This window comes from Colletotrichum tamarilloi (genome assembly GCF_030869305.1).
Source record: "Colletotrichum tamarilloi strain Tom-12 chromosome Unknown Scaffold_45.1, whole genome shotgun sequence".
Lineage (NCBI taxonomy): Eukaryota > Fungi > Ascomycota > Sordariomycetes > Glomerellales > Glomerellaceae > Colletotrichum > Colletotrichum tamarilloi.
Window position 1 is genome coordinate 40,294 of NW_026849428.1, and position 23,568 is coordinate 63,861.

Consider the following 23,568-nt stretch of genomic DNA (forward strand, 5'->3'; position numbering starts at 1 on the left):
CCTTTACGAAACAATGCAGAATTTCTAGTGGACATTAATCTGCGGCTATGCCTCTGTTTCCTCCTCATCCAATTTGAGCTCCCCTCGGCTTTTCTCCCTTCCACAACTCAAACGTCAATCCAGGCAATCATGTACATTAGATAGAGAGAAGCACTTGTTAGTGTTCGCGACGTCCCTGAATATCGAAGGCGAAGCTATCCGGGAGGCCGACGGCTGGTTTTACCAAACAAGGCGACCCCTTTTTTGTAAATAAGTCAGTTGCGAAAGATACATTACCCTTGACGAAAGACCAATTCTCCACAGGATTCATGGAACTCCTAAGTGAGTCAAGTTCAGCAAGCTAAAGGAGCATGAGGTGGGGTTATCGGGGAGTGGTAGGCCTCTATTACCTTGGCCTGCCTTGGGGCTAGACTGGTCCCCAAGCTCACTCATCCGCTGGAAGAGCGCATTTCTCCTTCAGAGTAAGAAACGATAGCAGTTGACGAGGGGCTCACTCAAATACAGATCCAGTTCCGTTATAGGAATGTGTCGCAACGCCACACGTGGCGTTCCCCCCTTACTGCCGTACGATACCACTTACTACGAGACAACAGCCCGCTTCGTACGGTATTTAGATACGACCCCTTCAGGGTCCCTCGCTTAGAAAAACCAAGCCACTTTCTACTGTATATGTCTTCCACTTGGATCCTCGCTTTGTAATAGAATGCTCATGCCGGAATTCTCAAAGGCGACGGGGTGACAGCGTGGAGATGCTTCTCAGACAGTCTTGCTCCCGTCTGGAGTCTGATAAAAAGATCGCCGTGGGACTGGTGAGGTGAAATGTGGTATCGATGTCAATATTCCAAGCCTGCAAACCACAGCGAGTGAGATAATCAAGACAACGAGTTGACAAGTCTTGCTTACGTTGGGTGCTATAGGTAGAACTGTCGCCACCAGTAAATACGAAACTAGATTAAATGAAGCACTCCTCTTGAACGTCAAATAATCGGCCTCCGTCGCTAGAAAGACTCAATCCTTCTCCGGAAATCCTGCGAGCTCATTCACAATCTCGAAATTACACAGATCCTTTACAGCTTTTGGCCTTAACATCCCTCAAACCTCACCCACGCTTGAGCCCATTCAGACCCAACCACCAACCCAGCAGTCTCTACTTCCTCGACGCAACCCTCTCCGCTAACTTATCAAACTCCCCCTTCTCCATCACCGTCCCCTGCCCCTTGGACTTACCCGTCATATGAACAAGATAGCTCCCAACACCGAGTCCAACAGCAGCAATAGCGACCAACGTCGGCCTAGTCCCCAAAACACGTTAACACAGGACCATGGACACACCTCCAACAACAAGAGAATTCCCTCTAGAATCTTGTCACATGAGACGGGGTGCACTCACCAGCTCTGCGCGGCACTGCTCGTAGACGGCACAGGCTCCTGCCCACCGGGTCCACCGAGGTCGCCTTCCTTGGGGTTATGCGTGCTCCACCGGACCTGGCCCTCAACCCGGCGCGCCGCAGCGAAGGGTGCCGTCGTGGCTCCGAGTCCGGAAACGGGTCGCGCGGCCGCGAGGCGGCGGAGGGGGAGAGGTCTTGCGGGGATCATTGTGGTGTTATGAGGGAGAGTGTAGGAGCTGTTTGATCCCGGTCTCTTTTGATATAGGGTTTTCTTTTTATCGACAGGATGCGTTTGCAGTGAATGATCTCAGTGTTGTGCGTCAAAATGGCTAGACCATGCGATGAAGTTGAAGTTGAAGTTTGGAGGCTGCCGTGCAATTGGACGGTGACGACACCAAGACGCTTGAGCGAATCTGGGGAAAGAGCGTAAGGTGAGGGCAGGTGCGTCATAGGTGCATCACTTTCCCCAAGCACCACCTTCTTAGTATGCCTCCCTTTCCTTTTCCCCAAATTTCTACGATTGTAGAAGTCCGAAAGAACATGCGTGGAAGCTTTCCAGAACAATTCGATGAGCGAGTTGAGCAAATGAAGAGAGATTCCGGTTTGCGGGCCTGTCGTTGGATCTTTGCTCTTTACCTTGGGTGTCACGATGCGTAAGAGAGACACCGCTGTCCACCCCAGATTTTCCCGATGCGTATATCTATATTGGCCCCCTTATATAGGGAGCCCAATAGCAACGAGGGAAGGGATTTAGAAAGGTGCAGAAGGGCGATTACTATGCCTTTTGCAGTAAGACAGGAGATCTTGAGTGTTAGCAGTCCAATCGAAGAGCAATAGCCACCAACAGGACTAACACGCCCCTTCATCGCGCGACAGCTCACCAACCAGGCCCTTCACCGAAACCTAAATACATATGCGAATGCGCGAATGCAGCAAAAAGAGTACAGACCCTCTGTTCCGTTCTAGCCAACATACTATCCCATGGTAGCCTCCTAGTACCCTAGAAGAGCATGACCCATAAAACAAGCCTAGACCATTCAAAAACCAACACAATCCGAAAAGACCCCATCTGAATAACGCACCCTCAAGATCCGACCGAGCTCCCCCTCCGTCCTCCGAACCCACCCATCGTATTCCCGAACAATGGTCCCCTATCGCGCCTCGCACTCGCACGAGAAAATTGCACCGAGGCGCCTGCCGTACCTGAATCTCGGAGATGGCAAGGAACCAAATCCCGTTTTAGAAGATAGACAATCAATCCTCGATATGAATGCGGTGAGCAGCCTGGACCAAAACACCTCGTACTTTCTGCCAAGATGCACTCTGGCTGCGATTCTCAGTGTTGGTATCGCTGGCGTGGGGGCCACCCGGTGCCTGAAGTGCATTGCGCATTGTATCCGTACCACACTGCCAAAGCCCCCAAGTCGGTCGAGGCCGTACTTGCAGCGGTACAACAGCCCCTCCTCCGATAGGCCCTTCCCCTGAATGGTCATACTCAACAGCGTCACAACCCGTACCCGTCCTGAGGCTCTCACCAACACCCTCACACACTCAGATGTCAAACGTTTCAATGCATTCGGAACGATACATGTACGGAGGATAGGGCATTATTCCCATCAATATGCCATAGAGGTAAGAACTGAGAGGTGTTGTGTGTGTAATCGATGCATTTATCGACTTGGTATCAAAGAAAATCAAAGGTTAACGCCCCATTATGCCCTTTTTTTCATGAATGCAAAAGCCATGGCCCTTTGCCTGGGCCCCATTGATGCCGCAGCCCTTCCCAATGCTATGCTTTCAAAGAGAATAACGCTCCCTCATGTCCCCATAACCCAGATCATCATGTTTCCTTATGATTTCCACCGTGCCATGAGAACCGCCGCCCTCTCCCTCTTTTACGGGTATCATTCCGCCGCCAATACCCATGAACCCCCAGGGAGTGCTGACTGGCGGAACACTAACGATGAACACGGCTGATGACTTCCCATGGGATATATATATCCATATTTGGCTCGCCGAGAGCCCGAGATCCATCGATTAAGATTTGGATAGCAGTCTGGAAAGCAATGTCGTCCGGGGCGTTCTAGGCCGACGCCGGCATGCTCCAGTACTTTGTCTTTGGGACGACTCTGACTTCGGGCGGGTTCCAGATAGCCGGAGACGCAGTGGTACGTGTAGAAGACTGAGGCGCAGCTGATGGTGTGGATGTAGACTCAGATGAAGGGCCATAGTTAGTATCGATATTGGCGTCATTGCTGGCAGCAGCTTCGGCAGCGGCAGCAACACGAGCATTGGCGTCCTGCTCCAAAGCTTGATCAATCTCTCCAAGAACCCACGACTTGATCTCATTGAGCGCCCGGCGCTTCTGCGTCTGCTCGCGGTGCTTTCTACCTGACTCGCCCAGAGGCAGCGCGTTGAAGAGATGAAAGGTGACAAGGAGCGTGATCGTCTTGAGGTTGGGGAACTGCCGGAGGAGACGGACGCCCTTGTGGCAGTGGTCCTGCACCCAGCAGGGGCGGAGGCCCCATTCCATGGCGAGATGGCGGAGGTTGATGAAGGAGAGAGCACTGGGCATGATTGACTGAGCCGGTCCTGTGAATGTGTTAGTCTTTGAAGATTTCCCTCTTTGTTTGGAAAGTGAGATAACTGGGTGAAAGGCAAAACTCACCTCTATAGATCAAGAGTGTATCATGGCGATAATTCATGTACACACCCTTGCCTTGCGCCTGGTGTCCTCTGGAGAGATGCAGCATCTCAAACTGCTCGTCTCTTAGACCACGCGGGTTCTCAGGATCGTAGAGCATCTCGGCGCGAGATTCCTGGCAGACCTGCAGGAGTGCTGGGACAGGGCGGTGAAGTCCATAGGCCAAGGTCGTGCTGTTGGATATGCGCTCCACGACAGCGGGCTTGGGTGCCGCAAGACGCCAGATCTTTGTGCGGATCTCGGGCGGAAGGTCCTTGAAGAGGTGGAATGTGCGTGGCCTCACTTCTTTAAAGAGGTCTAGGTCTGCTAGGTCTGTGATGAGAGAAGCGGGCTGTGGTAAGGTATGTGACACGTCGTGATGCGGGTCACCCATGCCGTTGTGTTCGTCTGTCTCGTCCATTGTGTAGTTGTGCCCGAAGCGCTTACGGATGTGAATATGTGTGAATGGAAGAGGTGTGAAGAGTAGAAGCGTGAGGCTTCTTTTTGTAAGAGAGGAAAAGGTGATAGAAAGGTGGAAGAATTGAAAGAATTCAGAAAAAGTTGAAGCTATAAAAAGTCCGGTCGAGGTGCGGCGCTTTTCCAAGGGGAAGGAGAGGAAAGGGCGGTGGTGGTATCACTTTCCGTTTCCTCAGGCTTTGGGTCGTCAGAGCCGAATGAGGCAACGGACGAGCAACGCAGGCCGAGCCTCAGGTCGAGGTCGAAGGTGGGATGGAAAATGGAAATGGAAGCTGCGGCAGGGGCGCGGGAAGGTTGCAGGGGGAAGGAACGACGGATATTGGATCCGTAATCTAGCACCACTTGGCACTTCAGAAGCTCAGGGTCGAGCTCTAGATGAGGTGAATGAGACCTGAGGCCTATTCGGAGCTTGGAGGTGTATTCGGATGAGGTGACCGTGGGAATAAGGTAGTACCCGATCAGAAAGCGGTGACTGCTAGAATAGGTATCTGGGCTGATGATACCATCTGTGTTCGATGAAAGCAGGGGTGAAGTGGAAGGAGAATTGTATCGTGTCGTGCAGATAAGGCGAGTCCTGGAATCTTGGTCAAAAGAGACTGCCAGATCCAAATCTCAGTGTAAGAGAACTCAGAACTCTGGGCGAAGATGAACCGGAACAGGCCCAGCGGTGACTACCTTCTCTGCCTTACACCGGTGACCGCACGCCTCACCTTAAGCGACCTTACGGTAGAGAAGGCGAGAAATTTTCAAGGAAATGGACCGAAAGTAGTGGCGGATAACAAATATCATTTCCCACATGAATCAACGTTTGGCTACAATTACCACCGAGACTAAGACCCCGAGGCGAATGGGAAGCTAAAACAACAAGACGCCGAAGGACAAATGACTGCGAATGAGAAAATTTCTCGGGTTGGTCGCTGGCCGCTCGCTAGCCGCTGACCGCCGTAAAATGGCAGCAACACCGGCCACGGAACAAGTCCGCCTAGGCTAATCAGTTCGGTTTTTTTTCTCTACTAATTTTTTTCAGCGCCAAGTTGATAAACAATGCAGACAAATGGTCGCCCGGCGGTCAGTGCAACGTCGTTGGAACATCAGGTCCCGTCCTGCCAATGCAGCGTTGTCCCTAACGTTAGCCCCCCGGGACCCTCCCGAGAACGAACGTATCAACGCCCAATTGGCCCGGGAAATCTCTTCAACCACCATGAATCATGGTGCAATGAGCAAATCACTGAAACTTGAATCTGGAATCTAGCATCTGTCCTTTGCCAGTAAGATTCATCTAATTGATCTCATTGATGATTTGTGGTATTAAAAACAAAAAGGGGGACCCATCATGGCATGTTGTGTCAGCTGTTCCTTCAACCAGACGAGAAAAAAGTCATGCCAGAAAATCAAGCGATTGCGCGCCCATTCTCCCCTATAAACGTATTTGTGGACCCTCGTGCAAGTGGCACAATGTCTGACGTCGGAACAGCCTCATTCACCACCCTGGGCCCTGGCTTGATTTCATGCCCATCCACACATGTCTTTTGCTATTCCCCAATTGACATGCATTGCCGAATCCGGTGAGACAAGGGAGTCCCCGACCGTTCTATCCTGTGGCTGACGCCTGTAATGTAGATCGCTTCCAAGTGAATCACAATGTTCTCGAATCAAAAAGGGAAGAGGATAAAAGTCGTGTCACGCCGCGCTGAGCGTCGTTAATCAACGCCCCCGTCCGGCCAACCCCCGGGCCCGAACCCGTGTAACCTAAGCGCCCGTTCCCGGATTGTATCGTGGACGACGGGACAACCCCTCCTTGCAAGATATCGTACCAGAACCCTCTCCAGTCGCGGGGCCCCCACGCTCGACACAGGCCGCTGCCCAGGTGCTGCGCAGCAATAGCATCTTGATGGTCTCCTCTCATCCAACCTTGATCTTGCGACACCAATCCCGCCCATGCGCAACCTGCCAGTTGCAAAGTTGCACCTCCATGACGATGCCGACGAACCCGGCAATGCAGATACCCCCGCTGTCACTCACACTTGTCGCACTCAAGCTGAATTCCCTGTCCTCGCTCGGTACCTTTTCCATGACCTCCGCAAAGGTGTTGACGTATACCGCGCCTCCCAGCAGTCCCTCCCAGAACACAATCAAAAACACCACGTACACCGACGGGATGAAGTCAAATAGCGCGTGGCACGTCAGGAGCACGAGATTGGCGATTTGCAACAGCGATGGTAGATAGAGGCGGTGGATCCGATAGAACGGCGTCGAAGACCGCGAAATAAAGACGCCCAGCTGGTACAGGAATCCGTACATGGGATAAAACTCGCGGAACTCCTTGAACGGTGATGACGCCAGCGGAAAGAGCAGTGTCGGCGCAACGCCCTGGTTGATGGTATACTCGGCAATGTATACCAGTAAAAGCGGCAGCATATACGGAAAGAAAAGCGACTTTGCCCTCTTCAAGTTGTGTTGGAAGCTGTGCGCATCAGTGTGCTGTACCGAATACGCCGTCGAAGTGGTCGCGGGTCCCGGCGCAAGCAGAGCCGACGACGCGGCGTTCTGCGACAGCTCCTCAACGTCCTCCTCTTCCAGATCCTGCTCCGGAACAACCGTGTACTCTTTCCGCCCCGCCTTGAGCGGCCCCTTTGGCAATATGACGAAGAAGCTCACGAACATGATGGATGGCAAGCAAGCAGAGAACAACAGGCTGTTCCGCACGCTGAAGCCCCACCAGTCTGTGAGCACCACGTATAGACCCGCCCCGACCAGACCCGCCGCACCCGTCCCGCTGCCCCAGCCCGCGAGGCTCATGGGGCCGTAGTAGTGCGTCAGCCCGAGGAAGCTGAGCTCGCCGCCACCGGAGCTGAGGCTGGCGATGACGACGCCGACCATCTTCACGGCGACGGATTTCGTAGGCGGCGTGAGGGCGACGAGGAGCATGCCCGAGCAAGACAGGGCGATGAGGACCAGTACGCGAAGGGAGTAGGGCACGCGATGGATGAAGTAGGGGGCGATCAGTTTCGTGAAGAAGGAGGGGAGGACATCGGCGAGGAGGACCACGCCTTTGGGGACCGACGAGCCGACGAGGTCTTGGGCGGCGGAGAGGATGATTACGTAGAGGACATTGTTGATGAGGCCTATCCCACATGTCAGCATAAAGACAGACCTAGCGCAAAGAGGTCAAGAAAGCGCACCCAGTAGCCAAAAGGCCACGATCACCTGAGTATCAGCATTTCGGAAGAGAGCAGATAAGCGGGCGCGGTACATTGCCCAAGACGACGATGGCGATCCAGGCATGGGAAGAAGGCCGGAAGACGAAGGCGATCGGCCGGTCATAGTTCCCTCGCACAGCGCTGTTATTGAATCCAGAAAGAAGACGGCATCGAGAGACGGGAGAGGCGGTCAAATCGTCTTATCGCGAGCGGTCGTTCTTTGGAAAGGTTTAGGTTTGAGGCGTTAGCATCCGATGGTTTCGATTGTCGGACGTCGGTCACAAGATAACCGCTGTCTCAGTGCCTCAGCGCAGCACTCGACCGGGGTATGTCGCCCACGTGCCGTGCAGCCAACCACGTTCTCGGGATAAGGTAGTCGGAGGGAATGAGACCCACATAAGCTACTGGACTGGGAACCCCCGTCTCAGGCACGCGACTCGGGCACTGCGCTGTGACGTCGTCGCGTTAAGCACCTTAGGTAATTACACAGCTCACCTGAGAGAAACAGCACCTGAAGAATTTTGGTCACGATCTCATGGGTACATGTGCAAGACGATGTGATGTAGTGACATGTTTGTTTTTTCTTTCGATTGTTCTAGCCTCTATTCTGAGGTTTAAATCGGGTATCTCCTATATCATCCATCATAAGCACAACATCGGCTCTACCACATGTAAGCACTTAAATGCGATCCACCATCGCTTCTTCACTTCAACTATATGGTTGTATAGTGTTGTACTTATTTCCCAAGACTTCTCGTAGAAAGGAACCCACGCATTTCATCACAAGGCTGGCCCTTCCCAAGCGTCCCTATTCAACTTCATCAGATAGGACTGCTTGTGAGAGAACGCAACCTCGCGTTCTTTAGCAAAGCCCGCGTATTGAAGATGCTGCAGGAATCTGTGACCCCAGAGTTAGCCCGCTATGTTCGTCCTCGATATTGTTGAAGTATCTTACCTCGCGTTGTCTATCCGTGGCTCCAAACAAACATGCATCGTACGATAGTCGTCAGTCAGGCACCAGTGCACCAAACTGGTCAGCCACGCCGGCACCCGTCCCCGCGCCCACTCCTCGCCGACAAAGACGTGGATGCCACGGTCATAGTCCCCAGCATCGTTCCCCAGCTTCTGGCCCAGGATATCTTCCTTGACCCAGTAAATCTCGAAATATCCAAAGGGCACTCCGTCCCACATGCCAATCACCGGGAACGAGTGCTTGGAGCTCAGCGCATTGCTCAAAAAGTCTGGCGAGTAATTTCCCCAGAACTTCTGTACTCGCGGGTTCGACAGCCATGACTGCAGCAGCTCTGTGTCGGAGAGGTGGGCGAGGTGGCCATTATCAACAGGCTTGGGGCCCAGGGGTCCAAGGTATGGGACAGGCTCTGGTGTAAGTGACGCCACCCTAAATGACAGATATTGCCCAACGCTCGGCACATAGCGCGAGTAAAAGACTTCGCCCATCCGGCCTGGTTTCCTGCGGATGGGGTGGCGCACGCCGTTGGTGACCGTATACATCAAAGGCGCTGGCGGGTAGTACGTTGGGAGATGTGAACTGGAATAGAACGGTCCGATGGGGAAGTTCAATGTCGTGACCATGGTCATCGGCGGTGGTCCTCCGGGGAGGTCGACATCGAAACGGCCCCCCGTGGATTGGTGCGGAGAGTGTATGGGCGTATGATGCCTTGAGTGAATCGACTCGGTTCGAGCAGGTGAAGTCGGCCTGCTCCCGTTTGGCGATTCGGGGTTCGTTGTCGATGCGGCACTAGTACGCTGCAGGGTGAACAAGAAGAGCCGGCCCGGGATCTGCCAAAACATGCGCCGCGAGACAAACATCTGCGACCATTCCTCGCCGTTATCCTTGAGGTTGTTCCCAACCGCAGAGTCCAGCGATGCAATAAGTCCCATGCGCTCAAGCTTTGGTATGAGGTTCCTGCCCCGCAATACCCCGTCTCGCTTGATATTGATGCGCCACTCACCCTTCGGCCGCGCTTCTTCCGGCGTTAGCCTCGATGCATCGGTCGTGAGGTAAGGTGACGGTTGTGGTTGATGGAAGTACCAGTAGAGCGTCACCCAGAGCATCATGGCGATCTGGCGTGTTGGGCTCGCGGCGGGCTTGAATTCGGTGCTGGAAGGCTGTGATATCGACGAGATGAAGAGATTATCGCCCTGTAGTGTAGGTTGTTTGAAGCTGTGTATGTGCCGCCGGCGGGCGCGGTCTTCCTCGCCCTGCTCACCGTCGACACCATCCACCTCGAGTTGTGCATCCTCGGTATTGAGCACGATCGTCCAGCCGATGGGGAAAGGGTTGTTGTGAGTGTTGAGCTCGTGGGACTTGAAAAAGAGGCCTGCAAAGACTGGCGTGACTGTAAACTTCTGTCCGTCTGGGAGGTGGATGATTTGGGGGGCCATGGCGGCGGGGTGGAGCTGCACCGCTTCTATCCGTACGGATACACCTTGGTAGCCCGAGCTCTAGCTTCTGGTGGAGGGGGACGAGACGGAGGGCGAGCACGCAAGGCAAGGTAGGGTACCTAGGCACCCGGCGAGGTAGGATCGACTGACAAGAGAGGAAGGCGTCTTTCTTGTCCAATCGGGGGTTGGGTCGTGGCCGTTTGGGATACGCCTGGAAGAGGAGAATGGCGGGGCCGATCAGCTTCTCAGAGTGATATCGAGCGGTCGTTCTTTTGTACTCGATCGTCGGACGAGGCCTTGATGTCCCCCGGTTGATGGAGAGGTATCGTCAGATCTGGGGATGGATTCTAGTGTCCCTTCTCGAAGGTCAACGCAGCCATTCAGTGAAGGGCCATATGGAAGGTTGCGAGATTCTGACAAACAGAGACCTGTTGGTTGGGTGGTGGTGTGATGATGCGTTAACCAAGTGGGGTGAAGCTCTCCCGTTGGCGTCGGCGGCGGGGATGGTGGTGTTGGGCAGTTTGGTGTCTGGGCGCCTAGGGGTCAGAGCTCCCCTCCCTTTCAAGGCCTTCCTCGCTCCCTTGGCCTTGCACGCCTTGTGGAATTGGCATGTGGTGGGCTGTAGCGGTTGAAAGCGGAGCATCTCGGTGAAGCCGATCCGTCCCGTCTCGGCAGGTCTTACCGGAACACACCGAGTCTGGTGGTCGGTCACCCGATGGAGCTCGATAGCATGAGAAAATCTTTCCCCCAACAACTGGTGATCGGTGCCCGCGATTTGACTCTGGAGAAATACCACCTCGCCACATGACAAGTCTCCCGACAACAGACAGATCTTTGCGGACGGCATGCCATCTCCAGCGTTCTGTGTCTTTGATAGAATAGTCAGCCATCATCAGAACATCCACAGTGTTAGAGCGAAACGAGGACAGGGCTACCCGAGGGTCCTCCGAAACGTGTTTGTTTTAATCATGCTAGAATGTGGCTATTATATTCATACAGGGGTATCGCACCTGAAAAAGGTTTCTAGGAACTTGCTATGACGCTGACTTATTTTCGCTCCCATCGTCAGACTTTTCCTTCTTCTTGTCTTCTTTGCGTTTGTGCTCTGCTCGCTCTTCTTCGGCGTCGTCTTCGTCTTCGTCGCTCCGACGTCTACCCTTCTTCTCTTTGTCTAGAACTTCCATGACTTCCTCGCCGCCAAGATCCTTTGTTTCGTCCCAGTCAACATCGTACTCGGTCGCCACGAACCGAACCTCGCGACGCAACGAGTTGGCCTCGTGAACGAGCGCCTCCCAGGCCGAGGGATCGAAGCCCCGCTCCTGATACAGTGCCTGCTGTCGCTTTGAGACGGTAATGTTCAAGGCCGCTTTATAGCTGAGGTCTTTGCTGATATACAGGAACCACAGGTAACCGCCCATGATGGTTGTTAAGCCAGCCAGGTAGGTTACTGGCTCGACGAGATCCCAGCCGGCATCGGTGTGGAAGGTAACATAATATACGACTCCCCACCAACCGGCGAGGAGGCCGAACCCTCCCTGTGCCATGCGATGTGCTCCACGGTGCGCAAGGGTGTCGCATTCTTGCTTGAGTTTCGCCAACTCCTCGACGCGGCGAGACATTCTTCGCAATCGAACGCGCATGTAGTATGTGCGGTCATTGAAGCTCGGCACAGCTACCCGCAACTCTTCTTTGTAACCCTCGATACCAATTGCAAACTCTCGGCCGCGCGCAGCGTCTCGGATGAAGTCGCCAACCTCGGTACTGCTACTCCATCTGACCCAATTCGTCTCATCGCGGTCCTTCTTTGGGCCCTTGTGGCCTAGACCCGAGTAAGAGGCGACGTTGCCCTCCTTCTTCTGCGATGCGCTCTTGTCCTGGTTCTCATCTTTGTGGTCTCCCTCTGCTCGGAAGTATATCTTTGGGATTCGCTCTCGGCGACCATCGTCGATTGGCGGGATTTCAGCCTGGAGTAGTCTTTCGAGGTAGGACAACGGCTGCTGAGGGTGGACAAGCAGGGCAAGCGGGGCGATTGAATCCCTGTCATCGTCCTTGTTATCTTTGGAAGACTGTATGTTCCGCGCTTGTTCGGCGTGGAAGGGCAGCGGTAGGATGAGCTTCAAGAGCCTCGTTGGTGTCGTGAGTAGTCGTCCTGGCTCACAGTAAGTAATCATGCACTGCACGTGTGCTCGGGCGCAGGTGACATTAGAGCTGGCATACCTCGAGTCTTATCGCCGTTTGTGGGATCTTTGCACAACTCTCGCTGCTCAGTCTCATCTCCGGCGCGGTGCCATGGCCTTTCCTCTTGCTTTCTCAACGCAATCTGCTCGTCACGCTCCAGCTTCTCCCTTTCTTCCTCCTTGGTCATGTCATCTTGGCTGATCTTCTTGGCCTTGGCGTCGTCGAGGTCACTTTGCCGTCTCGTGGAGAGCCCAAACGCGCGTCTGTTCACCGGGATCTGTCTTGTGACAATGCCGGGCCCGGCTGGGCGGAAAGCTTGACGCAACGGACCATGCTTAGGTCCGAAGCTGGTAGGGAGTTGCAGGCATACGCGAAGGAACGCGTAGCTCATTTTCGACGTCTGTTTCTGGTTTGTGGTGTTTAATGTGCGCTCAACTATGGGAAAGGAAGCATTTCTATTAAGGAATCTAGGGAATAAGAACAATAAACAGCACTGACAACAGAAGAAAGAGCTCTCTGCCGGGCCAAGTATCGCACCTTCCGCCATTTCTTAGCTGCAACCCGACAATGCTGCCATGACGTCAATGGGTGATGACAGTCACGTGTAGCGTGTGGCTGAGCTTCCGGAGCTACAGCTCCAGCTCTCCAGCTCCAAATTTCTTGGCAGATTGCTCCAGCTAAGCTCCATGACAGCTCCACCCTGGTCTCGCCCTCGAATCTCGCAGTAGCATCATCATCGTACCCCAATTTCCGTGGGAACTAGCTTATTCACTCCAATCACTACGATCTTGTGCCACGCCGACAATACCTAAACCTGGTTCCCGGACATGAGGTCTTGGCGATCAACTGAAGGTCCTACAGGCCTTACATCATCAAGGAATGACACTTCACGGGATCATGCGCTTAACGGCTTGGGGGAGATTTCAATCCATTCACGTTGACTGTATCCAGACATCTACTCGAACCGTTTCAGCTAATGTACCGCCATTTCACGCCCTCCCATCCCTCTCTCCTCCGAACTCGGACTCCATAACCCTCGCCATCATCGACGGGTTTAACGGCGGCTCCAGTCATCGAACATCCCGCTGCTTTGGGCACCTTGGCCGTCGATTCCATGTTCCCGTCCAGAGGCACAACATCGAATCCAAGCAACAGAGACGCCACGAAGCCGAGATTCTCTGCAAACGCAAAGTTGCGTCCAGGGCACAGGTGTCTCCCACCGCCAAAGGGTATGAAGGCCGCCCGCTTCAGCTTCTCCGTCTCGGCATGTTCCTTCCCAGTCTTGACGATGAATCTATCTGGATCAAACGACTCCTGATCCTTTCCCCAAGCTTTCTCTAAGCTGTGGCTGACTTGAGATGACATCTGCACGTTGCACCCCTTCTTGAGGAGATATGATTTCCCACTACCATCCGATATCGTCGTATCCTCCAGCACGCGTCGGTTGCCCATTCCCTTACTTGATACGCGAATCGCCTCGCGATAGCAGCGCACAAGCAAGGGACAACGGTCGTCAAGGGTGCCAATGTCAAGCGTGACCTCCCCGTTACCACCATGTTGCGCCACCGGCAAGAGTTCGTCTCTCAGACGTGCCACCAGCTCGGGACGGCTAAAGACGTGTACCATGAACCAGAACAACGTCGGAATGGTGTTGGAGGTGGCCACGTGCAGCAGCGCAACCTCGAATATTCCCACCTCCCTGCCCGGGATGCCGTGTTTTCGCAAAACATTGGCGCGGTTCCTGACGATCTGCGATGCATCCTTGTGCGAATCCCCATCGCTTCCGTAGTACTCGCCCAACGCCGCTTGAAGCCGTGCTCTCGCCTTAAAGCATCTGCGTGCCGTGATGGACGGCGCGATGCCCAGCATCAGCACCGGTAGGTCCGATTCGAAGATCCTGTACTTGTATGAGACCTCTTGATCGTTGCACAAAGTGTACGAGATACAACTCACCAGGTATCCTTCATCAGGCTTGCATCCTTTTTTAGCGGATTTCCGGGCCCGTACAGGGCCTCGGTAGTCGCCATAGTCATCAAGTCCCGCACCCATATCCAGAAATTACTCGCTTCATAAGCTTCGTTCCCTCTGCAGAGATCATCCAACGCATCAGATACGTATGCGAGAGCGGAGGCATTCATGCGATGCAGGTTATCTGCCGCCATGCCAACGTGGATACCCTCAAAGAACTCAGGCAACAAGGTACCGTTTTCAATGATCTTAAGCGTCTCGTTGTTGAAGCCCAATTCCCTCTGCGCAAACTCAACTGCGAATGGCTCGAATGAAAGATTACGATTTCGGTACACGGCCTGGATTAAAATCGGGTCCCAAATGCCGTACATCTTGCCATTTAGGATAGGTAGCGTCGCGATGCCCATGTTCCGGCGTCTGTGTCAGTGTCAGCATACATCGCCTGTCTACGTCTTTTTCCGGGTGTGTTGGACCTACTCCAAGACCTTGAAGTACCGGCTCTGGTGCTGGATCATGCCAATCAAGTGCCCAATGACTGGAATCCGAGACTTCATCGCTGGCGGCTCGCGACTGTCCAGCTCGGGCGACGAGAACTTGTGGACAAAGATCGCAAAGACGAGGAGTATCACTACCGTAGCGTACGAGGAAGTCGACTTTTGCACATCTTCTACTAAGAAGGCGAGGAAGCTTCCTGCTGTGGCTGTACCGTTGCCCGCCATGTTCCCGAGCCCTTGGCCGACTTGACTTGCCATCTTTCTTGGCCGTGGTTGTTGAGTGATGCAACTTGGCGAACACCAGCTTGATTGTGATTTGGTCGTCTACCAGAACTACAGACCAGCCAGGGTGACTAGGAGGAGAAAAGTCTCAACGGTCATCTACTAGAGGGATGTCGTCTTTACATATCATCCCAGACAAGCCCGCCCTCAACGTGGCGCACTACGCAGACCTGGGAAAAGATCCAGAAACTAATACCAATTTGGATCCAAGGAACGACAAGTTCATCCACCATCCTCTGCGGGCGCGCCTGTCAGAATTTAGCGTGAATCCTCCTCTAGGGCTATCTTTTTGCGCCCAAAAAGATGTGGACGAGGGGCTTCGTTTGGAGACCGGTTCATCTAGGCCAACTGATGTTCCTTGTTGGCTTGTATCATTCGCTCTCCAATCAGGTCGTTGATGATACGTTTGACCGTAAGGGGGGCTTTTTCCAGCTGTTGCCTGATATGCCGCTAGGGTCTGATATCTGGAATGCCGCAACGGGGCGCCGGCTCTTCGGGTGGATACTTGCTGATGCACCCTCCGGGACTACTACCTTCAGGGTCCGTAGCTTGATTGAATGTGCTCTACTTGTCTTCTGGTTGTTGCGCGAAATTTCATCAAATTGATGATGCTCATTGGCAATCAAATGCGCTCTGGCGCTGTTTCGCATGCAAATACTGCAGCAATTTCTTTTCTACAAGTACAAACACGTCAAGACGGTTAACAGGACACTAATAGACTTGATTCCATTTCCCACATCCCGCTGCGACGGTCATATGAACTTCGGCCTGATCCCATTTCCAATCAAGTCGAGACGAGTGTCATACGTTGCTCCCCGCCAGAGAGAAGATGAGAAGACGTTGGGCTTCGCAGGCTTGGCAACCGCCTTGAGGGGTTTCGAGTGGGATTTCCGATATGGCCAATCGCTGCGCTTTGGAGATGGGAAAGGATTCCTATGATATGGGTGAGGTTGGGGGACAACTGGGCAAGCCATGCATGTAAGATGCAAGGCACAGCGCTGATGTCAGCAGCCCATCCCGATAAAGAGGCTTAACCATTGGTACGTCTGAGGTCAGCCAAAGTAGAGAGCCAAAATATCGAGGGTTCAGAGTTCTTTTTCTTTGTCTTGTCCAAGGTCGAAGATTCAAGTTTCTGGACAGAGAATTGAAGTCCAAAAATAGACAGCAAAGACGGCTTTCTAGCAGAGAAAGTATTTGAAGAACAAGCACCGGGGTTTTGATACTCAGGATAAATGAAAATTTGAGATGCCCTCTAGGATTACTTAGTTAAACAGTGGAAGATGATGATACAGGAAGACTGAACCTAGTGCATCGTTGGCTGCTGCAGTCACTCAAGAAGACCAAATGAGGACCTGATGAAGTCTTTCCGAGTTTCAAACCCACAAGAGCCACAATTGAGCCTTGGACTTCACAAATTTAATTACTTTGGAGGAATATTTAAAGATAAATCATGTAATGTATGCCTACTTTTGCCCCAATTCTTTGATCTGCCGGTCCTCGTCAACTATCGCCGTGCTGGGGGATTGTCAAATGCTAAATTCGTGAGCGGGCACCGACCACAATGAGGCCGCCATCCTTCTATACCTGTAATCCATCTAAGATCATTGGGACACGTGGGAATCTCGGCACCAGAGATCTCATCAATGTACCAATATCGCTCTGCGCAGGGGAATCGTCGCTCGTAGTAGTTTATCGGGCGTCTGCACCGGATGCATCTTTCTGTGCAGCAGTAAATGATGCACATCTTTGCTACCTTGAAAAATTATCTCTCTAAAGAAGCGGTTATACACTCTTGTTCTTGTTTGAAATGTTGTGTTGAAGTTGCTCGCGTTTGGTGATTTCTAAAGTGAGCTGGAAGACGATAGTAAGAGAGCCTTCAGATATACGTAGACTGACTTGAGGCTGTTGTATTATATGGGTGTAATGTTCGTGAATACTAGACCTGTGGTTGAGTCTCGAGTGTCCTGGTACAAAGAGTCACAATGGAGTCAAAGAAAATTGTTTTGTAGAACAAGTCTATGGCCCACGATTTATTTGGGCAGGATCGGCTACGTTCACACAAACTCACTCCAGCCCGTTGTACCCGTGATTCACGTATCTTGGATCTCTCTTAACAAGTGGATCGCCACAAAGAGAAGGCAGAACAAACTAAATTAACACAAAGCTACGCATTTTGAGCGATGTTATGATCTATGCTTACCATCAAATTTGTTCAACTATGTTATTCAAATGCATCCCCATATCTAATCTTGATTCATGGACACTGGACCAATCTCCAAGACTTGCTAAGTCTAAACCACTATTTGGCTGAAGACAACTTGAGTGGGACCTTGTCCGCAGCTCATTTCTCAAGCATAAGGCTGCCTTCAAAGTGGTTGCTGCTACGTGATTGGGCTGTAGTCGAAGTTACGAAGTCGCAGTGCGACAGATTCGGCAATTTCAGCTACATGTGCAGCTTCTCACCAGGTAGCCCTTTGCTAGTTCGGCGTCCCATTCGCGATCACTTGATCAATTTGACCCTTTACGTCGTCAAAATACGCGTATACACAGGAACAACGGCAAAGGAGATCGGCTAGTGCATGGCCAATCGCGCTTTTCTGTAGCTGCTCAAGCTCAATTCCGTGCAGTAGTGTTGCAGTGACATTTGACTTCTTGCGGGGAACCATGTCACCCTGCTCTGCCCGTCTACCTAAGTACAGCGGGAGCAAAGACAATTACGGAAATACAGCGATTTGTGGGAATACAGCTGAAAGTGACTGTCTGGAGGATATGTTCACCCGTGAGCCTGCCATTGATACTGCCCATTGTCTCCAAGATGAGCTAGGTTCCCGTTCGAAAGTTGGCAGAATCTTGACATGACGTATCATCGTTCGGCTGGGTGTTTCGGCAAACACCTTCACCGAAGTGTATTTAAGTCACTGACGATGTTCTCTCAAAGTTCTGATTTCTAGGTTTTTTACATAGACCGGCAGTTTGTTGCTCTATTTTTCATCTTTTCCTCCAAGTGCAGTCGCTGCATCGTGCAAAATGTCTATACCATTAGTTCTCCTCGTCCTTTTGGGCAAAGCATTCGGCGACGGTCTTGAGTATAACCTCAATCTGCATTTGCCAAGCCACCGACCAGAATGGGCCGAAAAGCTCTCTCCTCACCTCGCAGCTTTCAGCATAGAGATGGACCGCTGGCCAGACTGGGCCGGGCAAGAAGTCGGCAAACCAAACGAATACTTCAACCGGCTTCTCTCAAACCTAGGCGAGAGGACCGGGCATATGCCATTCCTTCGTGTAGGAGCCAACTCGCAAGACAGAGCCACTCTAGACCTAAGCCTCGAGGTCATGAACAAAACCTTTCCGGAACCGACTGAGACTGTCCCCAACCCAGAGGCAGACCACATCTATATCGGCCGAGACTTTTATGCCTTATCGGGGAATCTACCGGCTGGAACGCCCTTCATGTGGGGTCTCAACCTCAAGTCCTTGAACCAGACTGAGACTGTTGCCCAGGCCCGGTTGCTTGCGCAGACCTTTCAAGGGGACCGGGCAAACTTAACCAAGAATGTGCGACTTGTCAACGTCGAGTTGGGAAATGAGCCTGACTTTTATGGCTTGACGCGGACGGTGTACAATGGTCCCTACGGCGTTGAGTGGGATACTGCCAACTATACAGATACCTGGGCACAGTATGCCGAGGCAGTAAGCAGAGAGATCGAGTTCGATCACACCGGTTCAGATCGGCCCACACTGTCGCCTGGAGCCTTTACTGGAGCTAACGCCCCAGAATGGACGCCAGCAGGACCCTTACAGCTGGGTATACTGAACGACCCGACCATTCGAAATGCGACGACTCAGTTCACAGAGCATGCCTACTCTGGCGGCTTCGACCCACGCCGTGTCGTCAACCCCGGAGATCTCATGAACAAGATATACGTGCGCGGCAACATGACTACTAAGATGGCCGGTATACAAGCAGTGAGATCCGTGGGTTTAGATTATTTATTGGTATGAGTGTCTTTTACACACCATCTCATTTTACCTACTGACATCTGGATAGGGCGAGACAAACTCTTATGCAAAGTGAGTCTCACTCGTCTTAATTAGACGATGTTCTAACTTTGGGACTTATTTATAGCCATGGCCAACCTGGGCTGAGTAATACTGTTGAGAGTGCACTCTGGGCAACCGATTGGCTCTTACTCGGCGCCTCTTTCGGGATACAAAGGCTTCATTTCCACCACGGGGTAGGTTTCAGATACAACCTGATACAGCCAACAAGCGACTCCGATGACGGTCTAAACATTACTCGTCCCCACATTCTTCCATCCTATCACGCCTTTCTGATTGTCAACGAAGCCATCGGGAAGTCTAGCGAAGCGTATGTTGCCGAAATACCGACCAGTAATATTACTATTACCGCGTATGGCATATGGGAGCAAGAGCGACTTGCCAGAATTGTTGTCTTGAACACGCAGGTTCATCTCGGGGGACAAGAGAAGCCGAGCATCAGCGTCAATCTAAGGGGCCTTGGATCAGGTCTATCAACTACGGTGAAGATGCTGCTCTCGGAAAATACGACTGCTAATGCTGGATTGTAAGTGGACTTCTCATCTTGTAATTGTTTTACAAGCTTACTGAACGTCGTGAGCAGGACGTGGGCGGGTCAGAGTTTTGAGACTGTGTCTGGGGAGCCCCAGGGCGATGTAAGGGCAGACGAAGTCCTGAACGACAGTTTCAGCTTGCCGGCGTCTTCAATTGCTCTCTTAACGATCCGATGAGTCGACATTTCTTTTTTGAATCATACTTACCTCTGCATACTTTGAGAGGTGGATTATGGTCATAATTTTACGTATTCGACTTTCTGTCTGAGAGATACCACAACGGTTGTTTAGAGAAGAGCCCCTGGTCACTTCATCTGCCTTCGCCACGCACTGTTGGAACTTTAAAGCACCCTCAAGCCAACTTCCAGGACTTCTATTACCTACCTAGTCTGCCTCAATCTATCGTCTTGATGAGCCAATCCATGACTGTGCAATATCATAACTGTGCAATATCGAGATCCAAGCACGCACTCATGATTGCAAATTGAAACCAACAAAATTCCTCCCAATACGCTTGGATCTCATCACCTACTTATAGAGTAGTATCGTCATCAAAAAAAGAGTCAGTGTCGTCAAGGCGTCTAACACGAAATGAAGGGACATCAAGCCACTGGTTAAACTGCCGAAAAACTCGATGTGTCTCCAATCGAGCCACCGAGACGCCCAATACTATGTCAAAATCATGAGAGGGCTTGGCGGGATCGAGTTGATGGCCAATGTACTTCGTCTGGGGCTGCTTGACAGCTTCTGGCAGTGCCTCGGGCCAAGCTTCGAAATGCTCCAAACAACAAAGACTATCACAGGTCTCATTCTGACACTGGGGCTCTTGGGTTACTACCTTCCCACGTCGGATGCCTAGGTCGCTGAGGCGCTCTACACGCTGGGGGCCAGAGGGCGGTGGTTGTCTGGCTGGTTGAGAAGTCCAACGCGACAACGCAGCGGTATGTGAAGCGTCGTTACATGGATGGCGAGTTGGAAAGTATGTCTCATGGATACTTCTTGTGATTTTGCCTTTGCACCAGTGAGCCAGAATCCCATTCTTGGATCTGACTTGGAGGTGGTTCTCACAAGGCTTCATATCCGTGACATGGCGAACTACTTCACTGCAGCGGATACAGCTCTCGCGGATTTGCTTGACCTCACACATTGTATGCTCGGTGTTGTGTTGTGTTTGGGTATGGCAGACGGACTGACCTACGTGATTGTTGAGATTGCTCAGTGGATGGATCTTTAACAATGGTGACCCTTGTGTTTGGTTGTTGTTTCGGTTGCGAAGAGATTGGAGGACTATGTCTCATTTACTTGACGGATGATGCAGGCGAATTTATGTATTATACCACTTGGTTATGGGGGGAGGGTTCTATTCACGACTCAACGCCTGTTTCGAACCTACTCCTCTGTATTCACTATCAGACTGAAAGACATATTTGCACAAAGAAAACAGGATGAACTTTAGTCAGATAAAAGAATGCACAAAGAGGGGGTTTCTAAGGTCTATGATCATAACGACTTGATTAAAGCCATTGTCACAACTCAGCCACGGATGGAAGACTCGGTTGAATTGACCTTAACTTCCTACGGCGCCCATCTCGACTTTGGTCGGGCAGCCCAGGAAGGTCAGTCTGAGAAAGCCACAAGTTCTTTATCACCATTGGAAAGATTTTCAAAATCGCGCAGTCGGCTACTCGTAAGTGGTCAGTTGACTCTTCTTCAAGTTGGAAACTGCCTCGTGCACTGGCCCCTGTGCACGCCCGTGGTTGCGTAGGCGACAGCTCAGGTCTGAGAAGGGGAGTCAGTGAACACATAGGAACACAAATCCTGCCTCATTCCTTCGCTCGGTATCGTACACAAACACGTCCATGCTCTCAAAGCCGAATCAGAGCTCACATTGGATCACACCAACTCCCAAAATATAATGCTGATTAGGGTTTTCGGATGGCAGACGAAGTTTGTCTAATTTCGTAGTCAATGCGTCTTGCTGCCCCTTGAGGAGGGTCTTACTCCCAACATCCGATCATCGGATCGCGGGGGAGGCTAAAAACCTCGGACGGTATTGCGTGAACAGGCTATGAAAGTCAGGAACACTTGTGCAAGCCGAACAGCAACTCATTAAGTACGGCAAGGTTTGTTACCCAGGCAATTCAGCGATCCCACACATCATGCAGCACACAATGGATGGCTTGTGTGCCTATCCGTATCCGAGGACGAGGTTTGAGGCTCAGAAAAATGCGATCCTGTTTGACGGTGATCGCGGTCTAGACCGTCTTACTCAAGGATAATATGCCGGAGTGCCTTTGAGGTCAATTATCATATATAGGACGGCGGCGATCCCATTCTGAGCAATGTCATCTGCATCTACACTTACACAATTCGCAACCAGCCTCATCTCAGGCAATCACTCGCTCAGCTGTCACCACCATTCGTTTTTCTCTTCAGCTGCTCACATAAAGATCTCGGACTCCAATCGATTCAGGAACAGTCATGATTCTCAAGTGGAACTCGTCCCTCGCCTTGTGTGCCGCGTTGCTCGCTGGTGCAGTCGATGCCCAAGGGGCTAACTGGGGAGGTTTCAACACAATCCGCAACATTTGGACAGCTGGTGCATCTTACGACTACATCGGAAGTGGTCCTTTGTACGTGTCTCACTTATCCTTTTGGGATTTTCTCGAATAAGCTGACTGAGGGTGATGGTAGGAGCTACAGCACGACTTCAAACGGGCCGAACCATGTAAACTACATCGCCAATGCACGCGGTGCAAACAATGTCGTCCTCAACAAGTTTGCATACCCCGGGGCGGTAACGGACTCTCGCTATGCGGTGCCCACGCAAGTTCTTCCCGGGTTCAGTCCTATCATCAACTGGAATGATCAAATCAATGAGATCGTTACCGCTTTCACAGCGGCTCGTACGGCAGGTACTGCTTCGGCTAGGGATTCTCTCTTTATCTTCCTGGCGTCGAACACCGGCAATGATATTCTTGGTACCTACAACACCACCACTAATCAAGCCCAAACTATCAACAATTTGATCGGAGTCATCCGCACCAAGTTTGCCCAGGTAAAGAGCTACATTTGTCCACCCCTTCGACGCACCCACTTTTCGTCATGACTTGAGAGCGCGAGAACAATTGAGCTAGAGGCTGACTTTGGCCCCTCGCCCTAGATCTATGGCGCCGGAGCTCGCAACTTTGTCTTCCTCTCTGTCCTGCCGGCGGAGCTCATTCCCAGAATTCAGATTTTGCCCCAGGCAGACAGAGACAAGGTCGCCGACTTCGCGAACAACTACCGTGTAGCAGTGAACAATCTCATCACAGAACTTAGAAATAACAACACGTATCGCGGGCAGATCACCATCTTTGCACCAGATTTCACCCAGAGCTTGAGGTCCATTAAGGCTGGCACGCTGACAACCGGTCCCACCGCGGGCTACCTTGATCGAAACGGCTATTGCGCAGACGCTCTGCCCATTGGCATTGTCGTGTAAGTAGTGAAGAACTCCAACACCACGCCCGAAATATTGTTCAACATCGTTGTTTTCCGAATAAAGACGCTGACTGCCTTGTCATCTTGCAGGCCTCCGAATCCTGACTACAAATCGACCAACTGTGCCTACACTGCTCGCAAGTACCTTTTCCACGACACGATTCACATTACCTCGCCGGCTCATTGCGAGTACGCTATCAACACTCTGGCTACGCTTGGCGTCACAGCAACACCGCAGCAGTTGGGTTGCCAATTCGCCTAGGGGATAGCAACGCGGCGGACAAGGTATGTCTGCTCGAGGTAAGCTCAGATACTCTGGCTACCATGAGATAATGGAGCTTTTTGTAGTGCGAATGATGCGCAGGTCATGATGCGTTCAATGTACATATTCCAAATTGCTACGTCATCACACATAGC

The 23,568-nt window shown here is 52.0% G+C and overlaps 10 protein-coding genes across 10 annotated transcripts; 3 read left to right on the forward strand and 7 right to left on the reverse strand.

Moving 5' to 3' along the window:
- Nucleotides 1–1,147: 1,147 nt before the first annotated feature.
- Nucleotides 1,148–1,596, reverse strand: CTAM01_10162 (uncharacterized protein; the record flags this gene model as incomplete). Its single annotated transcript, XM_060526178.1, has 2 exons — nt 1,148–1,292; nt 1,391–1,596. 2 exons carry the CDS (start codon nt 1,594–1,596, stop codon nt 1,148–1,150), a joined length of 351 nt encoding a protein of 116 aa, XP_060379123.1.
- A 1,058-nt stretch (nt 1,597–2,654) lies between these two features.
- Nucleotides 2,655–3,365, forward strand: CTAM01_10163 (uncharacterized protein; the record flags this gene model as incomplete). Its single annotated transcript, XM_060526179.1, has 2 exons — nt 2,655–2,836; nt 2,891–3,365. The coding sequence occupies 2 exons, from the start codon at nt 2,655–2,657 to the stop codon at nt 3,363–3,365; spliced, it is 657 nt and encodes a 218-aa protein (XP_060379124.1).
- Nucleotides 3,366–3,471: 106 nt separating this feature from the next.
- On the reverse strand, nt 3,472–4,492 carry CTAM01_10164 (uncharacterized protein; the record flags this gene model as incomplete). The annotated part of the gene is made up of 2 exons (XM_060526180.1): nt 3,472–3,980; nt 4,057–4,492. The coding sequence occupies 2 exons, from the start codon at nt 4,490–4,492 to the stop codon at nt 3,472–3,474; spliced, it is 945 nt and encodes a 314-aa protein (XP_060379125.1).
- Nucleotides 4,493–6,450: 1,958 nt separating this feature from the next.
- CTAM01_10165 (uncharacterized protein) lies at nt 6,451–7,872 on the reverse strand (the record flags this gene model as incomplete). The annotated part of the gene is made up of 2 exons (XM_060526181.1): nt 6,451–7,673; nt 7,731–7,872. 2 exons carry the CDS (start codon nt 7,870–7,872, stop codon nt 6,451–6,453), a joined length of 1,365 nt encoding a protein of 454 aa, XP_060379126.1.
- Nucleotides 7,873–8,528: 656 nt separating this feature from the next.
- Nucleotides 8,529–10,154, reverse strand: CTAM01_10166 (uncharacterized protein; the record flags this gene model as incomplete). The annotated part of the gene is made up of 2 exons (XM_060526182.1): nt 8,529–8,646; nt 8,704–10,154. 2 exons carry the CDS (start codon nt 10,152–10,154, stop codon nt 8,529–8,531), a joined length of 1,569 nt encoding a protein of 522 aa, XP_060379127.1.
- Nucleotides 10,155–11,188: 1,034 nt separating this feature from the next.
- Nucleotides 11,189–12,723, reverse strand: CTAM01_10167 (uncharacterized protein; the record flags this gene model as incomplete). The annotated part of the gene is made up of 2 exons (XM_060526183.1): nt 11,189–12,303; nt 12,372–12,723. The coding sequence occupies 2 exons, from the start codon at nt 12,721–12,723 to the stop codon at nt 11,189–11,191; spliced, it is 1,467 nt and encodes a 488-aa protein (XP_060379128.1).
- Nucleotides 12,724–13,301: 578 nt separating this feature from the next.
- On the reverse strand, nt 13,302–15,052 carry CTAM01_10168 (uncharacterized protein; the record flags this gene model as incomplete). The annotated part of the gene is made up of 3 exons (XM_060526184.1): nt 13,302–14,229; nt 14,286–14,717; nt 14,778–15,052. The coding sequence occupies 3 exons, from the start codon at nt 15,050–15,052 to the stop codon at nt 13,302–13,304; spliced, it is 1,635 nt and encodes a 544-aa protein (XP_060379129.1).
- Nucleotides 15,053–18,103: 3,051 nt separating this feature from the next.
- CTAM01_10169 (uncharacterized protein) lies at nt 18,104–19,845 on the forward strand (the record flags this gene model as incomplete). Its single annotated transcript, XM_060526185.1, has 4 exons — nt 18,104–19,042; nt 19,125–19,147; nt 19,203–19,661; nt 19,719–19,845. 4 exons carry the CDS (start codon nt 18,104–18,106, stop codon nt 19,843–19,845), a joined length of 1,548 nt encoding a protein of 515 aa, XP_060379130.1.
- Nucleotides 19,846–20,200: 355 nt separating this feature from the next.
- Nucleotides 20,201–20,815, reverse strand: CTAM01_10170 (uncharacterized protein; the record flags this gene model as incomplete). The annotated part of the gene is made up of 1 exon (XM_060526186.1): nt 20,201–20,815. One exon carries the CDS (start codon nt 20,813–20,815, stop codon nt 20,201–20,203), a length of 615 nt encoding a protein of 204 aa, XP_060379131.1.
- Nucleotides 20,816–22,149: 1,334 nt separating this feature from the next.
- On the forward strand, nt 22,150–23,413 carry CTAM01_10171 (fungal cellulose binding domain-containing protein; the record flags this gene model as incomplete). Its single annotated transcript, XM_060526187.1, has 4 exons — nt 22,150–22,301; nt 22,363–22,726; nt 22,832–23,148; nt 23,242–23,413. The coding sequence occupies 4 exons, from the start codon at nt 22,150–22,152 to the stop codon at nt 23,411–23,413; spliced, it is 1,005 nt and encodes a 334-aa protein (XP_060379132.1).
- Between the last annotated feature and the right edge of the window lie 155 nt (nt 23,414–23,568).